The sequence below is a fragment of the Papio anubis genome, chromosome 8 (assembly GCF_008728515.1).
Source record: "Papio anubis isolate 15944 chromosome 8, Panubis1.0, whole genome shotgun sequence".
In the NCBI taxonomy this organism is placed as follows: Eukaryota; Metazoa; Chordata; class Mammalia; order Primates; family Cercopithecidae; genus Papio; species Papio anubis.
In genome coordinates this window covers 33,889,630-33,908,976 of record NC_044983.1, presented here as the reverse complement: position 1 = coordinate 33,908,976, position 19,347 = coordinate 33,889,630, and the positions used below count along the sequence as shown (strand labels likewise).

The window sequence follows — 19,347 nt, the reverse complement described above, 5'->3', positions numbered from 1 at the left end:
AACACACCTCAAACAATAAAGGCCATATATGACAAACCTACAGCTAACAACCTACTGAACAGAGAAACACTGAAAGCCTTTTCCCTTAATCTGAAACACAACAAGGATGTCCACTTTTATATTTTTATTCAACATAGTACTGGAAGTCATAGCTAGAGCAATCAGGGAAGAGAAACAAATAAAAGGCATCCATTTGGAGAGGAAGAAGTCAAATTAGCCTTGTTGGTAGATAACTTGATCTTTTTTTTTTTTTTTTTTTTTTTTTTTTTTTAGCCCAGGCTGGAGTGCAGTGGCCGGATCTCAACTCACTGCAAGCTCCGCCTCCTGAGTTTACGCCATTCTCCGGCCTCAGCCTCCCGAGTAGCTGGGACTACAGGCGCCCGCCACCTCCCCCGGCTAGTTTTTTGTATTTCTTAGTAGAGACGGGGTTTCACCGTGTTAGCCAGGATGGTCTCGATCTCCTGACCTCGTGATCCACCCGTCTCGGCCTCCCAAAGTGCTGGGATTATATTTAGAAAAATGTAAAGATTCCACCAAGAAACATTGGAACTGATAACTGAATTCTGTATAGTTGCAGAATACAAAATGTACAAATATCAGTAGCAATTAAATATGTTAGTGGTGAATAATCTAAAAAAGAAATCAAGAAAGCAACCTCATTTACAATAGCCCCCAACCGCCCCCCCCAACAAAAAAAATACCTGGGAATAAACTTAACCAAAGATATGGAAGATCTCTACAAAGAAAATGATAAAACTCTGGTGAAGGAAATTGAAGAAGACATACACAAAAGTAAAGATATTCCATGTTCATGGATTGCAAGAATTAATGTTATTAAAATGTCAATACTACACAAAGCAATGCACAGATTCAAGACACTCCCTATTAAAATACCAATGACATCTTTCTCAAACATAGGAAAAGCAATCCTAAAATTTGTATGGACCCATAAAAATCTCTGAATAGCTAAGGCCAAAGGTATCAAGAACACTGAGGAAAGGATAGTATCTTCAATAAATGGTTCTGGGAAAACTTGATATCCATATACAGAACATTGAAATTAGACCCTTATCTCTCACCATATACAAAAGTCAGGTCAAAATAAAAACAAATCTAAGACATGAAACTATGAAATCACTCAAAGAAAACATTGAAGAAACTCTCCAGGACACTGGTTGAGGCAAAAATTTATTTAATAAGTCCTTAAAAGCACAGGTAACCAATGTAAAAATAGAAATATAGGATTACATCAAGCTAAAAAGCTTCTGCACTACAAAGGAAATAAACAACTAAGAGACAATCCACAGAAAATGAGAAAACATTTGCAAATTATCTATCTGACAAGGGATTAATAACCAGAATATAAAAGAAGTTCAAACAACTCAATAGCAAAAAACAGAACAAAAGATTTAAAAATGGGCAAAAGATCAAGACCTGAATAGACATTTATCAAAAGAGGACATACACATGGCCAAAAAATATATTATAAAATAGCCAACATCACTAAGCATCAGGGAAATGCAAATCAAAACCACAACTTATCCCAGTTAAAATGTTTTTTGTCAAAAAGACAAAAAAAGATAGATGCTAGAGAGGATGTGGAGACAGAGAACCCTCATACACCATTTTTGGGGATGTAAATTAATACAGTCACTATAGAAGGCAGTACAAAGGTTCCTTGAAAAACACAAATTATATCCTCCATATGATTCAGTCATCCTACTACTAGGCATATATATCCTCTCAAAAAGGAAATCAATATATCAAAGAGATATCTGCAACCCCATGTGTATTAGACTATCCACAACAGTCAAAATATGGAATCAACCAAGTATCCATAAAGGAATGAAGAAAACGCAGTATGTATATATATTTATATATATACACACATACACACACACACACACCATGAAATATTATTCAACCATATAAAGGAATAAAATCTTGTCATTTGTAGCAACATGGATGAAACTGGAGGTCATAAGTGCAATAAGCCAAGCACAGACGCAAATATCACACGTTCTTACTCATACGTGGGAACTGAAAAAGTGGATCTCATGAAAACAGAGAGTAGACTGGTGGTTACCAAAGGTCAAGAAGGGAAATGAGGAGAGAAGACAGGTTGAAGAATGGGTAATAAAATATAGTTAAGTAGAAGGACTAAAATCCAGTGTTTGACAGTCCAGTAGAGTGACAATAGTTAACAATAATTTATTGCATATTTCAAAATTGCTAGAAAAGAGGAATTTGAATATTCCCAGTAGAAACATAAATGTTTGAGGTGATGGATATTCCTATTATCCTGATTTGATTATTAGCCATTATATGAAGGTATCAAAATATCACCTGTGCCCCCAAAATATGTAAATTATGTATTAATTAAAAAGAAGAAATAGGTTCAAGCTAATGGGAAGAACTTTCATTTTTTCACTTTCCTCATCTTATAAGAATATCAAAGCTATCGATTTTTTTCAGCTTGAAGATGAAGACCAGCACCATCTCAAAATGATTCAGGGTTATCATGTTTATAAAGTAGGGAATGTCCAAATCCAAATCACAAAACTTGCTGTGATTTAATCTTGGCACCATGGTATTTTAAGAATACCCAGGATTTTTTTCAATAAAGTGTTTTAATAGATTTATACATGGAAGTGACTTTTATGAAGGAAGAAGTTGACACTCACAGGTCCCGAGAGACAGGAGGCACAGCAAGCCATGTAGAGCCACATGGATAAGCATGGGGGTCTTTTAGGAGGCAGAAGGGGTGGGAGAACATGTGGCCAAGAGCCTTTCCATTGTGGTTTGCATGTGAAGAAACAATATACTGGGATTGGCTAGCTTGCATTATGTCAGTGGCTCTGGGGCATCCTGGCTACCCTAGTCCTGGGGTTAGGGCAGGAGAACAGTGATCTGGAGTATAAGAGTTCCATAGAAATGGTAGTTAGGGGTGTGGCCTCTGGATCGCTTGGTTTGCGTATGAAAGGCCAATTCACAGGCAAGTTGTTTGATCTCTTTAAAAATTAGCCAGCCCTGGGCAGAGCGGTCCCTACAGGGTCAGCAAGGCCCCAACTAGAAAACGTGGTCACATAGACAAAGAGCGGCACACTGTGCTTTGGAAAGCATAAACAAGGGACCAGGGCACCCTACTATGAAGATTATATCTGGTCTTACCCCATTCTTGTCAGGAGGTTTTGCAACCCCTCATTCAGGCAAACACAGTTGGAAGGAAAATGCTGAAGTGAAGGTTTCAAATTTAGGATGGCTCAGTTACCAGCAGAGGCTCCCCATGTGATCAGCAGAGCAAAGTGCACATAAAACAACTGCTTCCAAACACAGTATTTTCCCAACCGGTGGCATCAGAGTGACAAGCTTCTTTAAAAGGCCACAAGTGACATGACCATCTCACAAAAGGTATATTATCTCTCTAGATTAGGCCTTCTTCTAACATGAGGTCTTCAGTTTTATCAAACCATCCCCTCTAAAAGAAGCCTTGGCAAATCATGAATTCTTTATATCTATTATCTTTTCCCCCTAACATAACAAGAAATAATTGTTGAATAAGATGTTTTAAATACATTCTTTCTCAAATCCTCACTGATCAAATGATACACATACAAATACACATTTACATATGCAGTATACATGTATACATACCCATATACACATATGTAATAGTATGAGTGTGTGTGTGTATATATACACACACATACATATACATGATATATTCACACATGAGAAATATCCAAGGAATGTGGCTTTAAGAAAAATGCTCTTCCCTATCTCTTCCTCCATTGAATTTCATCTAACAGTGTTCATGCAGAAACGGCTATCTACTTCTATATCTCCAGAGATGGCAGCTAACTTGTTCACCGAAAATGCTACAGGGGAGTGGAAGTTCCAGGCAAATAAAAAAACGGCATGTCATAAATAAGAGTAGCATTGTACCCGATAACTGGCGTAACTCTAATAAGCATAGAAAAGTCCAACCCTTTAAATTATTGTGCAAATTATAACCATCAGCCTTTGTTGTGGAGTAGAGTCTTAGAGAATATACAAATATGACTATGATACTGATATGCTAATAAGCTTTCTAGGCCGTTGGATGGTTTAGTTGTAGATAGACTAATGTTGGCAGCAGATGAATAATTGCTCTGCATGTACCAAACATAACGGAGCAGCACAGAACTTCATCATTTGTCAGCTTTATTTGTTTAAATGAGAAAAATGCTGACAGCAGTTATTGCTATAATCCCCTTATTTATCAGATAGAAAACACTAGTTACTCTTAGCAGGTCTAATCCTGTTGGGAGACTAAAAGTTAAAGGATTTTCAAACTAATTGAAGGTATATACTTCACTGTGCAAGGAAGAGAAATGTAAAATAGAGGAGGGAAGAAATGGAGAGGGGAAAATAAATAAAACGCTTTATTTCTGATCAACTTTTAATAAAAGGGTGACAGTCATAGTCTAAGATCCTAACTTGTTCTGGACAAAATAGAGAATTTTGGAATAGTATTTAACATTCAGCACCATGCCAACCCCAGCCCGGTGCCTACCAACAGCTGGCCCTAAGCTTTTTATCCATTGCTCCTTATCGCACTGACAAAGCCCATCAGCAACATCCTGCTGTGGTTACCGTTTCCAGCCAGTTCTCAAACATACCTGGTGATGGGCACTTGGGGAGGAATTTGATACAGTTCTCAAATGCTTGCCTCCCCACTCAGCCTTACTGCTTCAATCATTTGGAAGTTCTCTGTAGTAGGATGCTCGGCTTACCAACTGGAATCAATAGATTCAAGAAGGAAGTGAGAATCCCTCCCTCTAAGACGTTTATCATATCCCCAACCATACAGAAGCAGTAAATGACCAGCTAACTAGGTTTTGGTAGAATCATTTTCTCATCCCAGTCTCGGTGCCTGTTTTCTGGGACTTTTTCAGTTCAATGTTTCACTTTCTTTGTATCTCATTTTTCACATTATAGCGCTTCATGATCGGGGCTGAGAAAGTGAGTATTCTATTCTTTGTAGACAAAGTGCCAAAGAATTATTCCAATACAACTTCATGAGTAATGCAGGGCCTTGCTCAGTTCTCTGAGAGAGAAACAAAGCAATCTAACTCCCTTGAAAAGCAATAGACTTCTTTTTTTTTTTTTTCTTCTTTTTCCTGGAGACAGAGTCTTGCTCTGTCGCCCAAACTGGAGTTCTATGCTGTGATCTCGGCTCACTGCAACCTCCATCTTTCAGTTCAAGCAATACTTGTGCCTCAGCCTCCCTAGTAGCTGGGATCACAGGAATGTACCATCACACCCACCTAGTTTTTGTGTTTTTAGTAGAGATGGGGTTTTGCCTTGTTGACCAGGCTGGTCTGGACTCCAGGCGTCAAGTGACCCACCCACCTTGGCCTCCAAAAGTGCTTGGATTACAGGCATGAGCCACTGTGCCTGGCCTGAAAAGCAATATTCTCCTATATTCGAGAGTTTTCTTGAAAGAACCACGAACTTCCAGAGTTTTTCAACCCCTCTGATGCCTGGATTTGGCTGAGGTATCCTCTCTTACTCTGATGTCTCCTGAGCAGACAGAAAGCCATTTCAACTAGAAAAAGTGAGTCTTCCACTTACATAAGGGAATGTTTTCCACTTGTCTCTTACTGCTTCAGGATCAGAGCATCGAAAACTATACTCAACAATGAGATACTCCCTCATATTTTGAATAACACATTGTTATTATCATTATTAGTTATATAGTACTTGCATAGCCCTTTACTTTTATTAATACCATCACAGGCATTTTGGTCTTTCATCTTAACATCGTGTTACTATTATTTCTATTTTTTAGTATTATTATTTTGCCACAGGTCCCCTACCATAAGCAACAGATCAAAGATGTCATAAGGTTGATGACATATTTCTCTGGAAAGACAATTATTGAGCACCCTGTATGTGCCTGTCACTGTTTCGCTCTTGTCGCCCAGGCTGGAGTACAGTGGCACGATCTTGGCTCACTGCAACTCCCACCTCCCAGGTTCAGGTGACTCTTCTGACTCAGCCTCACAAGTAGGTGCCCGCCACCATGCCTGGCTAATTTTTATATATTTAGTAGAGACAGGGTTTCACCATGTTGACCAGGCTGGTCTTGAACTTCTGACCTCAGGTGATCCACCCACCTTGGCCTCCCAAAGTGCTGGGATTACAGGGGTGAGCCACCGTGCCCAGCCCTGGAGAGGGAGACATTTTAACATGCTCCAACAATGCCCAATGTGACAACAGTCATGACAGCAGAAGCACAGGCTGCTACAAGATCATACAAGAGGCTGAGTGCCATTCTACCTACGACTTGAAGGCGCTGTCCTTATTCAATATATAGCCTGGCTTCTAGACCACAGCTCTGGGGACTCCGGTAAGGACACATGTATCTCACACACATTTGAAGTTTCAAAACCGACAGATAGGAAGAAATGTCATGGAACTGTACCTCCATATCTTGAGACAGCTTAGATGTCTTTAGGCCAACATAGTACTGAAAGTAGTAAATTAAATACAAAAACGAAAAGGCAGAACAATGTTTCATTTTACTGGCAGATAATTAACTAGGGCTAAATGTCTTTTATCACTTCATCCTAGCAACAAGATAAAAATGTATCTTGACCAAAAATAAAATAGTTACCCTTTGAATGTGCATGTGCGCTATGCCTAATGAATAGTCTTTTGTTTTCCCAGGATAATAACCACTCCACGTATTCCTTAGAAGCACTGCGAGTTCAGTCTTAAGTACAGAAACAAAGAATACACCCAAGCTCTCCAGTTTCTTCCACACCAGAGATTAGAATTAATCAGCTCAGAGGTGTCTGGTAAAGGAAAGCAAATTAACTTGATAGCGTTGTCTAACAACAGCAAGAAGAGAAACTTAAGAGGCAGAAGTGGACATGGAAGGGTTGTTTAGAAAACGCATCCCATGAATGACTCACTCCCATGTCATACTCACAACATTGTGGGCAACATGGTCATGATTTCCAATCCTGTTGCTTCAATCAATGACTTTCCATTCCTGCAGTCACTGAAATCATCTCCCGCTAGTAGCTTATGACCTGAGGTCAGGACAAATATTGTACCACTTGTACCACCCACAGTGCTACTGTCAGAGGCATTCCAACCACAGCAACTCCATTTTAAGTGAGGGCTAGGAAAATGAGGCTGGAACTTGCCGGGCTGCGTTCCCACAGAGTTACGCATTCCTTGTCTCTAGATGTTGATGGTTAGGGGAACAAATTAATAATGTTTACTAAACAAACCCAAACTTGGGGGTGTCCAGATATCCTGATATCTGGAGAACAAAGGCATTCCTAATTTTGCTTTAAAGATAGTAATATTGATTCTTGCAAAATATAGTAATTAAGAAAATTAATCATTTATCACAAACCCTTATAGCAGAACACATCTACCCACATATACAAGCATTGTACCTCGAGTGGATGCGTTCCTCCTCTTACTTTCAGGAACGTCCTAGTCTGTCTACGGAGTAGCTGTACTTTCAGCACTTTACTTTCTTAATAAACTTGCTTTTACTTTGCACTGCACACTTTCCCTGAATTCTTTCTTGCGCAAGATCCAAGAATCCTCTCTTGGGGTCTAGATCTGGAGCCCTTTTCTGTAACACTGCCATGGACTCTGAGGGTAACATACATCCACAATGCGACCTGAATGATTGAATCACATGCAAGTAAGGCAATGTTACTCTAGGAAGGGCAAATATTTACCTGCCAATAATATTAGCCCTGTTATCTTCTTGGAATGCAAAATTCTACAATTATATATTTGTTTTTTGAATCATAATCACCAGACACTTGTCTCATTCAAAAAGAAGAATAAAATAGCTGTTTTATATTCATCATTTTGAAGGCTAGTCTTGACTAAGCATTTGCTGTACACTAGCCCCTGGGCTAAGCATGTCACGTGTATTAGGTGCTATGTGATGGTGGATACAATTATCACTGCCATTTTATACACGGAGGAACGAAGGAGAAAGGAAGCTCAATTCCACATCTATCTGAAAAATAGGTAAATGGAGAGCCTGATTTCAAACATTGCTTCCTCTACACCAAAACCCATGTTCTTAACAATTAGGCTAACCTCAGGTTTCATTCTCTCTCTCTCTCTCTGTCTGTCTGTGTGTGTGTGCGTGTGTGTTTTGTTTTTTAGAGATCTTTATAATTATTTGTTTTTGTTTTTCATGTTTTTTTGAGACAGAGTCGTGCTCTGTTTCCAGGCTGGAGTGCAGTGGCACGATCTCAACTCACTGCAACCTCTACCTTTCGGGTTCAAGTGATTCTCCTACGTCAGCCTCCCAAGTAGCTGGGACTACAGGTGTGCATCACCACAGCCAGCTTATTTTTGTATTTTTAGTAGAGATGGGGTTTCAGCATGTTGGTCAGGCTGGTCTCGATCTCTTGACCTTGTGATCCACCCACCTCGGCCTCCCAAAGTGCTGGGATTACAGGCATGAGCAACTGTGCCCAGCCTGTCATTTGTATTTTAAATCAATGTACACACTTCTTAATGTGTGAACTGAAGAGACTGGTCAAGAATTTACACTTTGAGACAAACGTATGGTCGATATCAGAAATTATTAAATTATATAAAGTGATTAGCTGATTTCTATCACTGCTAAGGATGGATGAGAGTAAATAATCTCCTTATTTCCATTTTGTAGGAAAAGTTAAATTATCTATAGGAAACAAGGCCTTCATACTCTGCCAGTTTATGTAGGGAATTCGTAATATTTTCCTGAAAACCTTTTAAGAATATGTCAGTCTTCTCTGAGAAGTAGAGTGATGAGCACGATGAAATCTAAGGTGGGGAGGAAGAAGCCTTCCATAAAAGTGAGTTTTAAACCCACAAACTGTCAATGAAACACTTGAGAGATTATTTCTGTGTTATGTGGCCTAAAATATATGCTTCCTAAATGTACTTTAGTGACTTGTGAATCATTGAAGATACTTTCAAATTAATGGTTTTCTGGAAGATACTATATTCAAATCCCCATCACCAGCATAGCAACATTCTAAGATATAAACTTTTAAGATTTAATACATTTTTATTTCTATTCTTCTCCCTTTTCTCAATACAATCCATTAACCTTTTTTCCCCAGAGAGTGACTCCAGTTGTTTAAAAAGGAAATCACATACAATGAGGTCCCTGAAATGAAATTCTTTAAGAAGAAAAATATTAGTTTACTGGAGTTGAGACTTTTCCCATAACACATTGGAATACACATTATTTCACTCATTAGAATTCAATATCTCTGAGGTGGAATAAGAGCCACAGCGTGTTGTTAAGAGAATTCCTATTTTTATTGAACAGTAAAGAAGTGGTTTAGCTTATTGATAATTCCAGCTCCCCACAGCCCACATAATCTTGATTGCCAAGATATGTTTGGTTTGTGGTTGTTTACTATTGTGTGTATGATATACATGTGTCTGCCTGTTTAGATTAAAGCTCTAATTTCTGCATTACTGCATACTCCATCCTTTTCACAGGGGCACGATTCCTGGGTTGAGATTACTTCTCAACTCTGAGCTTCCAGATGTTAACAGAAGAACAACACAAGGAAGACGAGTTCCCATATTTCCAAATGAAATGAGGCAGAACAAATGAAAGAGGATCCTTTGGCTAGTGCAGAGAACTGCAAGTGTACGTTACTAAGAGGTATAGCCTTGTCTGTGCAAACACAGTAACTCATGTCAAATAAATTGTACTTTTTGCAGGAAAGAACTCTAGCTCTGGGTTTTCCAAGCTAAATTGCATGAAAACACACAATCCTTTTTCTTCTTATTTGAACTGTTAGATGACAGGGCCAAATTACCAGAAAGACCAAAGGCAGTTTGCAGCCTTTAACAACTGAAAGGACTTATTGCTTCCAATTTAGGAACACAAAAGATTCTGTGTCTACTCCAAACACTCCCAGGTCCTATGCATTTCCCATTGGTTCTGTGAAGACAGAATGCCTGTAAGTAAAAAGAATTATCACAAATTTCTCTAGAATTTCAGAAATGGAGAGTATGTTGTGCAAACAGACATAAGGAATTACTTTCGACAGGACTTACAACAACAGGGACAGTTGTCTCTGTCTCTCTGGTCAAATGTGGTCCCATTGTCCTTGACTTCTCAGTGACATTCACTCCTATTAGACTGGCAGGAATTATTTTACAGATCCAGTCAAAAGCCATTAAGTCTATAAAGGTAGTCAAGTCCTGTTTCCCAGCTCTGCCTTGGAGAACCCAAGGGAGGTAATGCATCTATTTTTCAATACCTGAGGCCATTTTGTTTCCAACCTAAATTGCACTTAGGTATTGTTTTGGGGTATAATATCTCCACTCATCTTGTTCTTGTTTCCACAATTCTACTATTAATACAGAGCTTAGGAAACGTAATTGCAGTGTGTGGAAGATAGTGATTTTCATTAACCACACTGAAGAAAACTGTTTAGGGAGAGACATTTCTTTTGCATTGATTCGATCAAAATGACTTGGAAGAAAAGGTTGTGCTTATTAAGTTCTTTACAAAAACGTAACTGATAAAATTTAAATTCTTTCTCAACAGCATATTTTTAAAAATCGGTATATAATCTCCTCAGATTTTGTCATTTATGAATCTTTTTGTTCTGCTCAGTGTCTTTGAAATAAGTCTATTGGCTTTTTTTTTTTTTTTTTTTTTTTTTTTAAATGAAATAGGAGGAAATTTCTACGCGGAGGTAGAGAATGTAATCAAAAATGCTATCCACATGACATGGAGTTGCCTAGCAATGCTAGGGGAATTAAAAGGGGAAAGCAATAACAAAACAGAATGTAGTGAAATTAGAATAGGGTGCACTGTTGAACTGGCTTGCAATAGTTAAAGAGGTCTTTATATGAGAAGGGATATAAGATTTTTCTAGCAGTGGTAAAAGAAATGGCTGATCATTTTACAATGTTCTTTCTCTCTTTCATTTGGAAGAGTTTGCCCATTGGGATTCGACTATTTTGAGTTCATTGCTGGGCAAAATCTAGGACAGAGACATCTGATGATAAAACATACAGCCCCAGTGAGCCACTGGTATTTGAGTCCTTTTTAATTGTACTAATTGAGCAAAAGACACATAAACCTGTCATATTCTGCCATTGTTTTGTAGGCTTTTGCTTATATGGTAGATGTCATTCCCTTGGTTGCCCTCTCCCAAACTCCAGTGTCTTCCTTTGAATTTTTAATGTCAATGTAAGTGAGACTGCTTTTGTCTCTGACTCAACCTCTCCCAGCACCAGGCCTATCCATCTAGGTCTCTCCTGGGTCCCAGTCTTGGGAGTACAAGATCAGAGACATTCCTGAAACCAAGATTCAATTTGTTCTCTACTTTCCCCATCAAAATGCCAAATCCTTCCTTCAAAATGAAAACTGTACCAACAATCCTGGAAATGTCTGTCATTGCTTGCTATAAACTTTTGTCTAACAGTGCCAGAAACATGACCCAAGTTAAGGGGTTGGCTTTTATGAAGATGGAAGAAATGGTCAGGAATAAAGAAATTCTAATGATATTTGTATAGGATGATACACATGGGTGATGGAAACCCTAAATAGATTCATAATGGAAAATGAAGAGCCATGTACTTCAATCCATCCTTATGTCAGCAAGAAAATCTGTCAATATTTTGATCTGGGAGAAAAGTATAGAAATCTATAGGCAAAAGTGGTTTATGATGTTGAAGAAATTCATCTGAAGGAGAAATCAGGAGATCTGGGTTCTTGAAACAGCTATGCCATGAACTCATTGTATCTCTTGAATCTTAACATTTTTAATGTGCAAAATAGGGCTGTTAGATTATCATTAAACTCTCTCCCAGTTCTTACATTTAGATTCTAGGATTCTAACGTGCTTTGGTCTGAAGAACATCTCTAAAAGGGCACTTTTTTTTCTACCTCCTACTAATTCCAATTTGGAATGAATAGGGAATTATCATAGGATTTTAGGTGTTTCTCTACTTTTTGGACTTTTGAATTTACACTGCAATCCTATAGTAGTTCAGAACTGTGTAAGGATTAGCACCCTTTCTTTACATGTAAATAAGATGTTTAGTTCTTGGCCCTTTTCTATATTGATAGAGTTTTACCTACAGATCTTTTTGAGATAACGTTTTCCTTTTGCTTTGAAACACAGCATCCCCTGGTTACTTCTATTGTTTTCTTTTCTTTTCTTTCTTCTTTTTTTTTTTTTTTTTTTTTTTTTGAGACAGAGTCTTGCTCTGCTCTGTTGTCCAGCTGCAGTGCAGTGGTACGATCTTGGCTCTCTGCAACCTCCACAGTTCAAGCGATTTTCCTGCCTTAGCCTCCTGAGTAGCTGGGACTACAGGTGCCCACCACCACCCCCAGCTAATTTTTGTATTTTTATTAGCAACGGGGTTTCACCATATTGGCCAGGCTGGTCTCAAACCCCTGACCTTGTGGTCCACCCACTTCAGCCTCCCAAAGTGCTGGGATTACAGGAGTCACCGTGCCTGGCTCCCCTGGTTACTTCTTTGCTGAAGGCTGATACGCCTGTCTCTGTCTTCTGAAGAGGTATATCTCTAGGTCTACTTCCTTTTCATATTGACCCTTCCCCTCTAACAACTCTTCCACCCACATGGCTTCATTCTTTACTAATGATTCTCAAATCTACTCTTCTACCACCTAATTCTATCAAGTTCAAAATCTATATCTCTTCATTATATACCATAAGCACTTCAAATTTAGATTGTCAAACTATGATCTCAGATTTTTCTCCTTGTTAATGCAATTACTTACATTCTGGTTGTTATTTCTGTGCCGTCCTCCCTCTCAAACCAGTTCTTACCTTCTCTCACCTGAATTATCCATGTCTCCTAGCTCCCTTGTTCTGGTGTCTGCTTACCAACGTTTCTTCCAGATTCATTCTTTAAAGCAGAGCTCCAGCCACTGCATACCCGTCTATCAGTATGATCGATCACCACAACCAAAATACCCATAAAACTAAGGACTCCACACTCTTATTTGAGGCCTTTCATGCCATTCATTAAACTGAATTTTCTAGCCACTGGCTGCTATTCTTGTACATAAATTTTATATTTCAACAAAACCAAACGTTTTGCTGAACATATACTAAGCTTTCTTCATTTACTAATGTTTGTGACCTTCAGGCCACTAAAACTCCTCTCTCCCCTATAGAGTGTGACATCAATTATGTCCATCTTAGTTACATATTCATCAATGTCCCTTTCTACTGCTATCAAGTTTACAATACCTTTCCTGATAGTCCTAGTTAGATGTAATTTAAGAAACAAATCTTCTGTAGAATCATACTCTTCTCTTCAGATATTTATCCTAACTTCATCTGCACTGCATTTATGGGTATATTTGTCTTATCTCTATCATTACCTGTAACACCTACCTATATGGGCTATTATCTTATCTCTCTCTGAATACTCTGTAATACTCTGAATACCTTGTTATATAGAATATCATTGCTACATAGTTAATAAAGTAGGCTGATTTGAAACTTCAGAGTTATACTGATGTTTTCTGACTTATTCAAAAATCTGATATCTAGTGAGTTGACCAAGTCAAGTAGTTGACCATCTAAAAAAATCAACAATCTAATGTGTGACCTGTTACGGGAAGTCAGGGACCCCGAATGGAGGAACCGGCTGGAGCCGTGGCAGAGGAACATAAATTGTGAAGATTTCATCATAATATGGACATTTATCAGTTCTCAAATAATACTGTTATAATTTCTTATGCCCATCTTTAATCTCTTAATCCTGTTATATTCGTAAGCTGAAGATGTACGTCACCACAGGACCACAGTGATAACTGCATTAACTGTAAAAATTGATTGTAAAACATATGTGTTTGAACAATATGAAATCAGTGCACCTTGAAAAATAACAGAATAACAGTGATTTTTAGGGAACAAGGGAAGATAACCATAAGGTCTGACTGCCTGTGGGGTTGGGCAAAAAGAGTCATATTTCTCTTCTTGCAGAGAGCCTATAAATGGACATGCAAGTAGGAAACATATCACTAAATTCTTTTCCTAGCAAGAAATATGAAAATTAATACCCTAAGAAAAAATTGTGTTCCTGTGGGGAGGTCTATAAATGGCCACTCTGGGAATGTTTGTCTTATGCAGTTGAGATAAGGACTGAGATATGCCCTGGTCTCTGGCAGAACCCTCAGGCTTACTGAGTTCCTGTAGAAAACTCAGGGTTTGGAAAACTCAGCCATGGTAAATTTGTGGTCAGACTGGTTCTCTACTCTCAAATACTGTTTTCTGAAGTTTAAGATGTTTATCAAGACCCTTATCAGTGGTTCTGCTTTTGCCCTTTGCCCTGTGATCTTTGTTGGACCCTTATCAGTGGTCCTGCTTTTGCCCTTTGCCCTGTTCCTGCAGAAGCATGTGATCTTTGTTAGACTCTTATCAGTAGTTCTGCTTTTTACTCTTTGAAGTATGTGATCTTTGTACCTACTCTCTGTTCTTACACTGCCTCCCCTTTTGAAACCCTTAATAAAAACTTGCTGGTCTGAGACTTGGGCAGGCATCACGGTCCTACCGATATGTGATGTCACATCTAGTGGTCCAGCCGTAAAATTCCTCTCTTTATACTGTCTCTCTTTATTTCTCATCCGGCTGACACTTATAGAAAATAGAAAGAACCTATGTTGAAATATTGGGGGTAGGTTCTCTCAATAGTGACCAGATTGGATCTTGTCTGAGAAAGCAAAGTTCAAAAGCATGTATTATTTCTGTCAACATTAAAATATAAAAAGGTATACATTTTGAAGGCTTTGAGTCAAATTATCTCACTTTGACATCCAGGGCAGGCACTTTACTTAATCCCTTTGAGCCTTAGTTTCCTTGTCTATAACAAGATAATAATAGCATTATCTACTGCAGGGGACTGTTGAAGAAAACTGAACAAGATAATAATGCCTGTCAAGTGCTTAAAGTCTGATATATAGTGAGTACTCAATATGTATTAGCTAGTATAATCATAATTTCCATCATCACCACTTATCAGCCAAATTCACCAATAATTTACTAATAATGTAAAGATGGTCCCACAATTCTTTCATATTGGAGATCCTGCTAGAATATGGTAACCTAATTTGGGATCTGCCACTACACTATAGTCAAAAAAAAAAAGGACTCAGAAACCAACTGTGGAGAATAAAGTGCAAAGAATAAAATCTAGGAAAGATTAAAGAAACTCAAATCATGCTGCTTAACAAGGGGTTTGATGCAAGATTTAATATTTGTCCTAAAAAATATTCAGAATTCTGCAAACAAAAACAGTGACTCCCTGGTTTTATTTCCAGTGATATTCACTTCCATTAACTTCCAAATTTTTAAACACCAAAATTTGGTGTTTAAAGTTATATACAGCAAGAAAAAAAATGCCTCTGCATCATATTAGAAGAGACTACCAAGGCAGCTGTGGGGTCATTTGAAGAAAATAATTGTATCTTATATGCCGGGAGTGATGTAACTATGACCTCATTCACACGAGGCGATGGGGGGAGGGGGTGATTTCCAGTCTTTCCCAGATACATAACCACAGGAGAACCCAAAGAATCACCATGGCTGCTTCTGACTGCTGCACGTTCCTACCTGAGCTCTCGTCCAGACTCTCTTCAGAGACATGCTCGTTCTGATGGACCCACTCGCCGTTGCATTTGAAGAATATCTGCATGGCTGGCCTCGCTTTGCACCTGAGTGCAATAGGGTTGCTCTTGATAATATAAGCATCATCTGGCTCCTCTATGAAATGAGGCAGTGTCCCGGGAGCTGATGGGATGGACTCAGGAAGGGCTTCACCATTGTCAGTTCCTGTGAAATCAAAGAGGACATCAGAACACAGCCTACACTCATAGCACATACACCAGGACACAACGGCAAACCCACACCAGCTCTAAGATTCTGTGCTGGAGAAATCTCCACTGTATTAATAAAGCATGCTTGTAGAACCGGCGTAGATGAATTATCTTCTAGAAGGTGAACTAAGAGGATACGGGGCCTCCAGCTAGCCATGGCTTCAGTGTTATTAGATGAAGCATTAAAATGAATAGGACACCCCTCAAAATTTCTGTTTTGAATCTGAGCATCTTTGCAGAAACAACTGAGATAAACATCTGTGAGGTGAGAGGCTCTGGTGAATGGTTACCTGAAAGGGCTAAGCACAACCTCAAGCTGCTTCAAAACTGAAAAAATGGTAAGAATAGATGTTGTTCTCCCACACATGTATGTGGATGACAAGGATGATGACAGAGGATACTCAGCCATAAAATATAGTCAAAAGATTCCAAATAGTCTGCTTTCTTTACCTATGAAACTGTGGAGATTGTCTGGCAATCTGTCTTGGATCTTGGATAACTCACCAGCTCACCGCCCCTTCAAAGGGAATGTGATTCCATTCTGCTTTCCTTTGGCCCACCCTCTGCCCCCAGCAACCTTCCACCATATATGATGGACTGCACTACCGAGGGTGAGAACTAACAGAAATCACTAATAGTTCTGAGCTTATAGCCAGCAGCTATAATTACATTTGTTCAAGTGAAAGGAATAAACTGGACTCTCCCCTAACCTTAGGAAATGGAGGAAGCAATATAAAAAAGTAAGTGCAGGAGGGAAAACTGTACTTCCCTGTTTCTTCATAGAGTGAGCAAAGACTTAAGTCCCAGGAAACTGCCACAAAATCAAAGGCAGGAGGATGTGATTGCTGAGCACAGTGAATAGGACGAGGAAGAGTGGCATCTTGTACCCTGAAAAGGCCCACCCTCAATCTGGGTGGGTACCATCTAATCAGCTGCCAGTGTGGCCAGAATAACAGCAGGTAGAAGAACGTGGAAAGACTAGACTGGTTGAATCTTCTGGCCTATATCTTTCTCCCATGCTGGATGCTTCCTGCCTTTGAACATCAGACTCCAAGTTCTTCAATTTTGGGACCTGAACTGGCTTCCTTGCTCCTCAGCTTGCAGATGGCCTATTGTGGGACCTCACCTTGTGATCCTGAGTCAATACTCCTTAAGCAACTCCCCTTTGTATATACATCTATCCTATTACTTCTGTCCTTCTAGAGAACCCCGCCTAATGCACTCACCCATCAGATCCAACTCTCTGAAAAGACTCTGGGAAAGGGGTGCATCTTGTGGCCTTACCTGGTTTTCTGCATGCCATCAATGCAGTTGTGACCAGAGCCTCTTGCTATTCATGCTTAAGTCAAGAACCCAAATCAGAAAGCACTGTCAATGGTAAACCTAATTCATTAAAAACAGGAGTATTGCCCTGACTGGGCATGGTGGCTCACGCCTGTAATCCCAACACTTTGAGAAGCCTAGGCAGGCAGATCACTTGAGGTCAGGAGTTTGAGACCAGCATGGCAAAACCCCATCTCTACTAAAAATAAAAATAGTATCCAGGCATGGTGGCATGTGTCTGTAATCTCAGCTACTTGAGAGACTGAGGCAGCAGAATCACTTGAACCTGGGAGGCAGAGGTTGAAGTGAGCCAAGATCCTGCCACTGACACTCTGTCTAAATTTAAAAAAAAAAAAAAAAAAAAAAAAAAAGTAATGTTCTGTTTCAGAACTACAGGAGGAATTCTTAAAAGTAAAAAGAGGTACAAAGGCTCAGACTTCAAGAGGTATTTTGTATAAGCAAGAAAATAAAAGACACCAAGTTAGTAAATGGCTCCTAATGACTGGGAACACACATGCACAGTTTGCCACTGGAACAAATTAAATGTAACTATAACTTGATTCTTCCAAATAAGATTTTTTTTCCCATTAAATACATCAGCTTAAGAGGAGGAAAAACAGCCTCACATAACAAAGAGTTTAAGAGACTATAAGCCTTGAAATGTATTTTCAATGGAAAAGCTAACTCACATTCAAGTAATTGTCAGCATAAAAAAATCGTAAAGCAAATATTCTAAAAACTAAGGGCAAACGGTTTATGCCAAAAGTATAATAAAGTCAGAAAATAAAATGTGTATATGTCACAGGAAGTAAGAGGGGTTTTGGGGTAGAATCTCAGATGTAGTTTTTTAAAAAGTATTTTAATTGTATTTAAAATGGATTTCACAAAATAAATCACATATTGTTTTGTTACTGAATGCTTATGCAAATTTCTATCTTCAACAAATACCAAGTCCCCGCAGGCTTTTGTAAATCCATACGTTAGAGGAAATGACAAAAGTATTAAAAGATTTTATATGAACATCAACTGCTTACACTCCCATTAGAGGCTTTAGTTCTGTCCAATTCATTGTTCAATTCATAAAAGGGCCACTTGATAAACAATACATACCCAAACCTACAGTGGTGGGCTGAGTAGACAGGCACAGACGTGCAATCTGAATGAAGCATTTTTGCTTTACTAGTAACGAGGCATGAATATGTCTATTTATCTGGCATAAATAAATGCCAAATAAGTAAAGGCACTAGATCATGTAATAGATCAAGTTTTAACCATTCAACTCACAAAACACAGAGAGATCTAAAGGCAGTTAGGTTCCCCTTCTCCCATTTTAATAAATGTCCTTTAGATAAAGTAGCCTGTTCAGCCTGCATCTGAAAGACAGAGCAGGAGAGTGGAATGGACAAGCCTGAGGGTAACTGACCTGGCTACCCAAGGATCCCCCTTAAGGATCAATCTTAAGCCAGGCACAACTCATGCCTGTAATCCTAGCACTTTGGGAAGCAAAGGCGAGAGGACCACTTGAGCCCAGGAGTTTGAGAACTGCCTGGACAACATAGTGAGACCCTCTTCTCTACAAAAAAATTAAAAAATAAAAAAATTAGCTGGGTGCATGCCTGTAGTCCCAGCTACTTGGGAGGTTGAAGTCGGGGGGCTCACTTGAGCTCAGGAGGTAGAGGCTCCAGTGAGTCAAGATCACACCACTGGCATTCCAGCCTGGGTGACAGAGACAGAGACCCTGTTTCAGAAATCAATAGAATAAATAAAAAGGAATCAGTTAGCATTCAGAGGATGACAAAAAGGTAGAATGTAACATTACATTTTTATTATTAAATAAATATAAAAAGGGCTGGGATCCATGAAAATAAGAAACAAAGGAAAATGATTTATTAGAGTGGCAGTGGGAAGGTGAGGGATTGTAGGTATATATTTGTATACATATCACTGTTTATTTGTATCCGTCTAACAAATGAGGTAGGTGAAAAGAAGTTGTTTTTCTTTTTTTTTTTTTTTGCTTTGTATAGTGAAGTGCTGGGAGTGGTTACTGCCTATCCCTGTACCTCGCCCCGCCTTCTCACACCCCAAGTTCCACACTGGGTCAGGCTTTCATTCCT

The 19,347-nt window shown here is 38.9% G+C and overlaps 1 protein-coding gene across 7 annotated transcripts in view; it reads right to left on the bottom strand.

Annotated features, from left to right (window-relative positions):
* Nucleotides 1-19,347, bottom strand: part of UNC5D (unc-5 netrin receptor D) — a 576,267-nt gene that overhangs the window by 233,085 nt on the left and 323,835 nt on the right. For all 7 annotated transcript variants that reach the window (XM_009212864.4, XM_009212868.4, XM_009212866.4 and 4 more), the window contains exon 2: nt 15,648-15,866. In XM_009212864.4, coding sequence (XP_009211128.2) covers nt 15,648-15,866 — 219 coding nt within the window. The remainder of the gene's footprint in view (nt 1-15,647; nt 15,867-19,347) is intronic.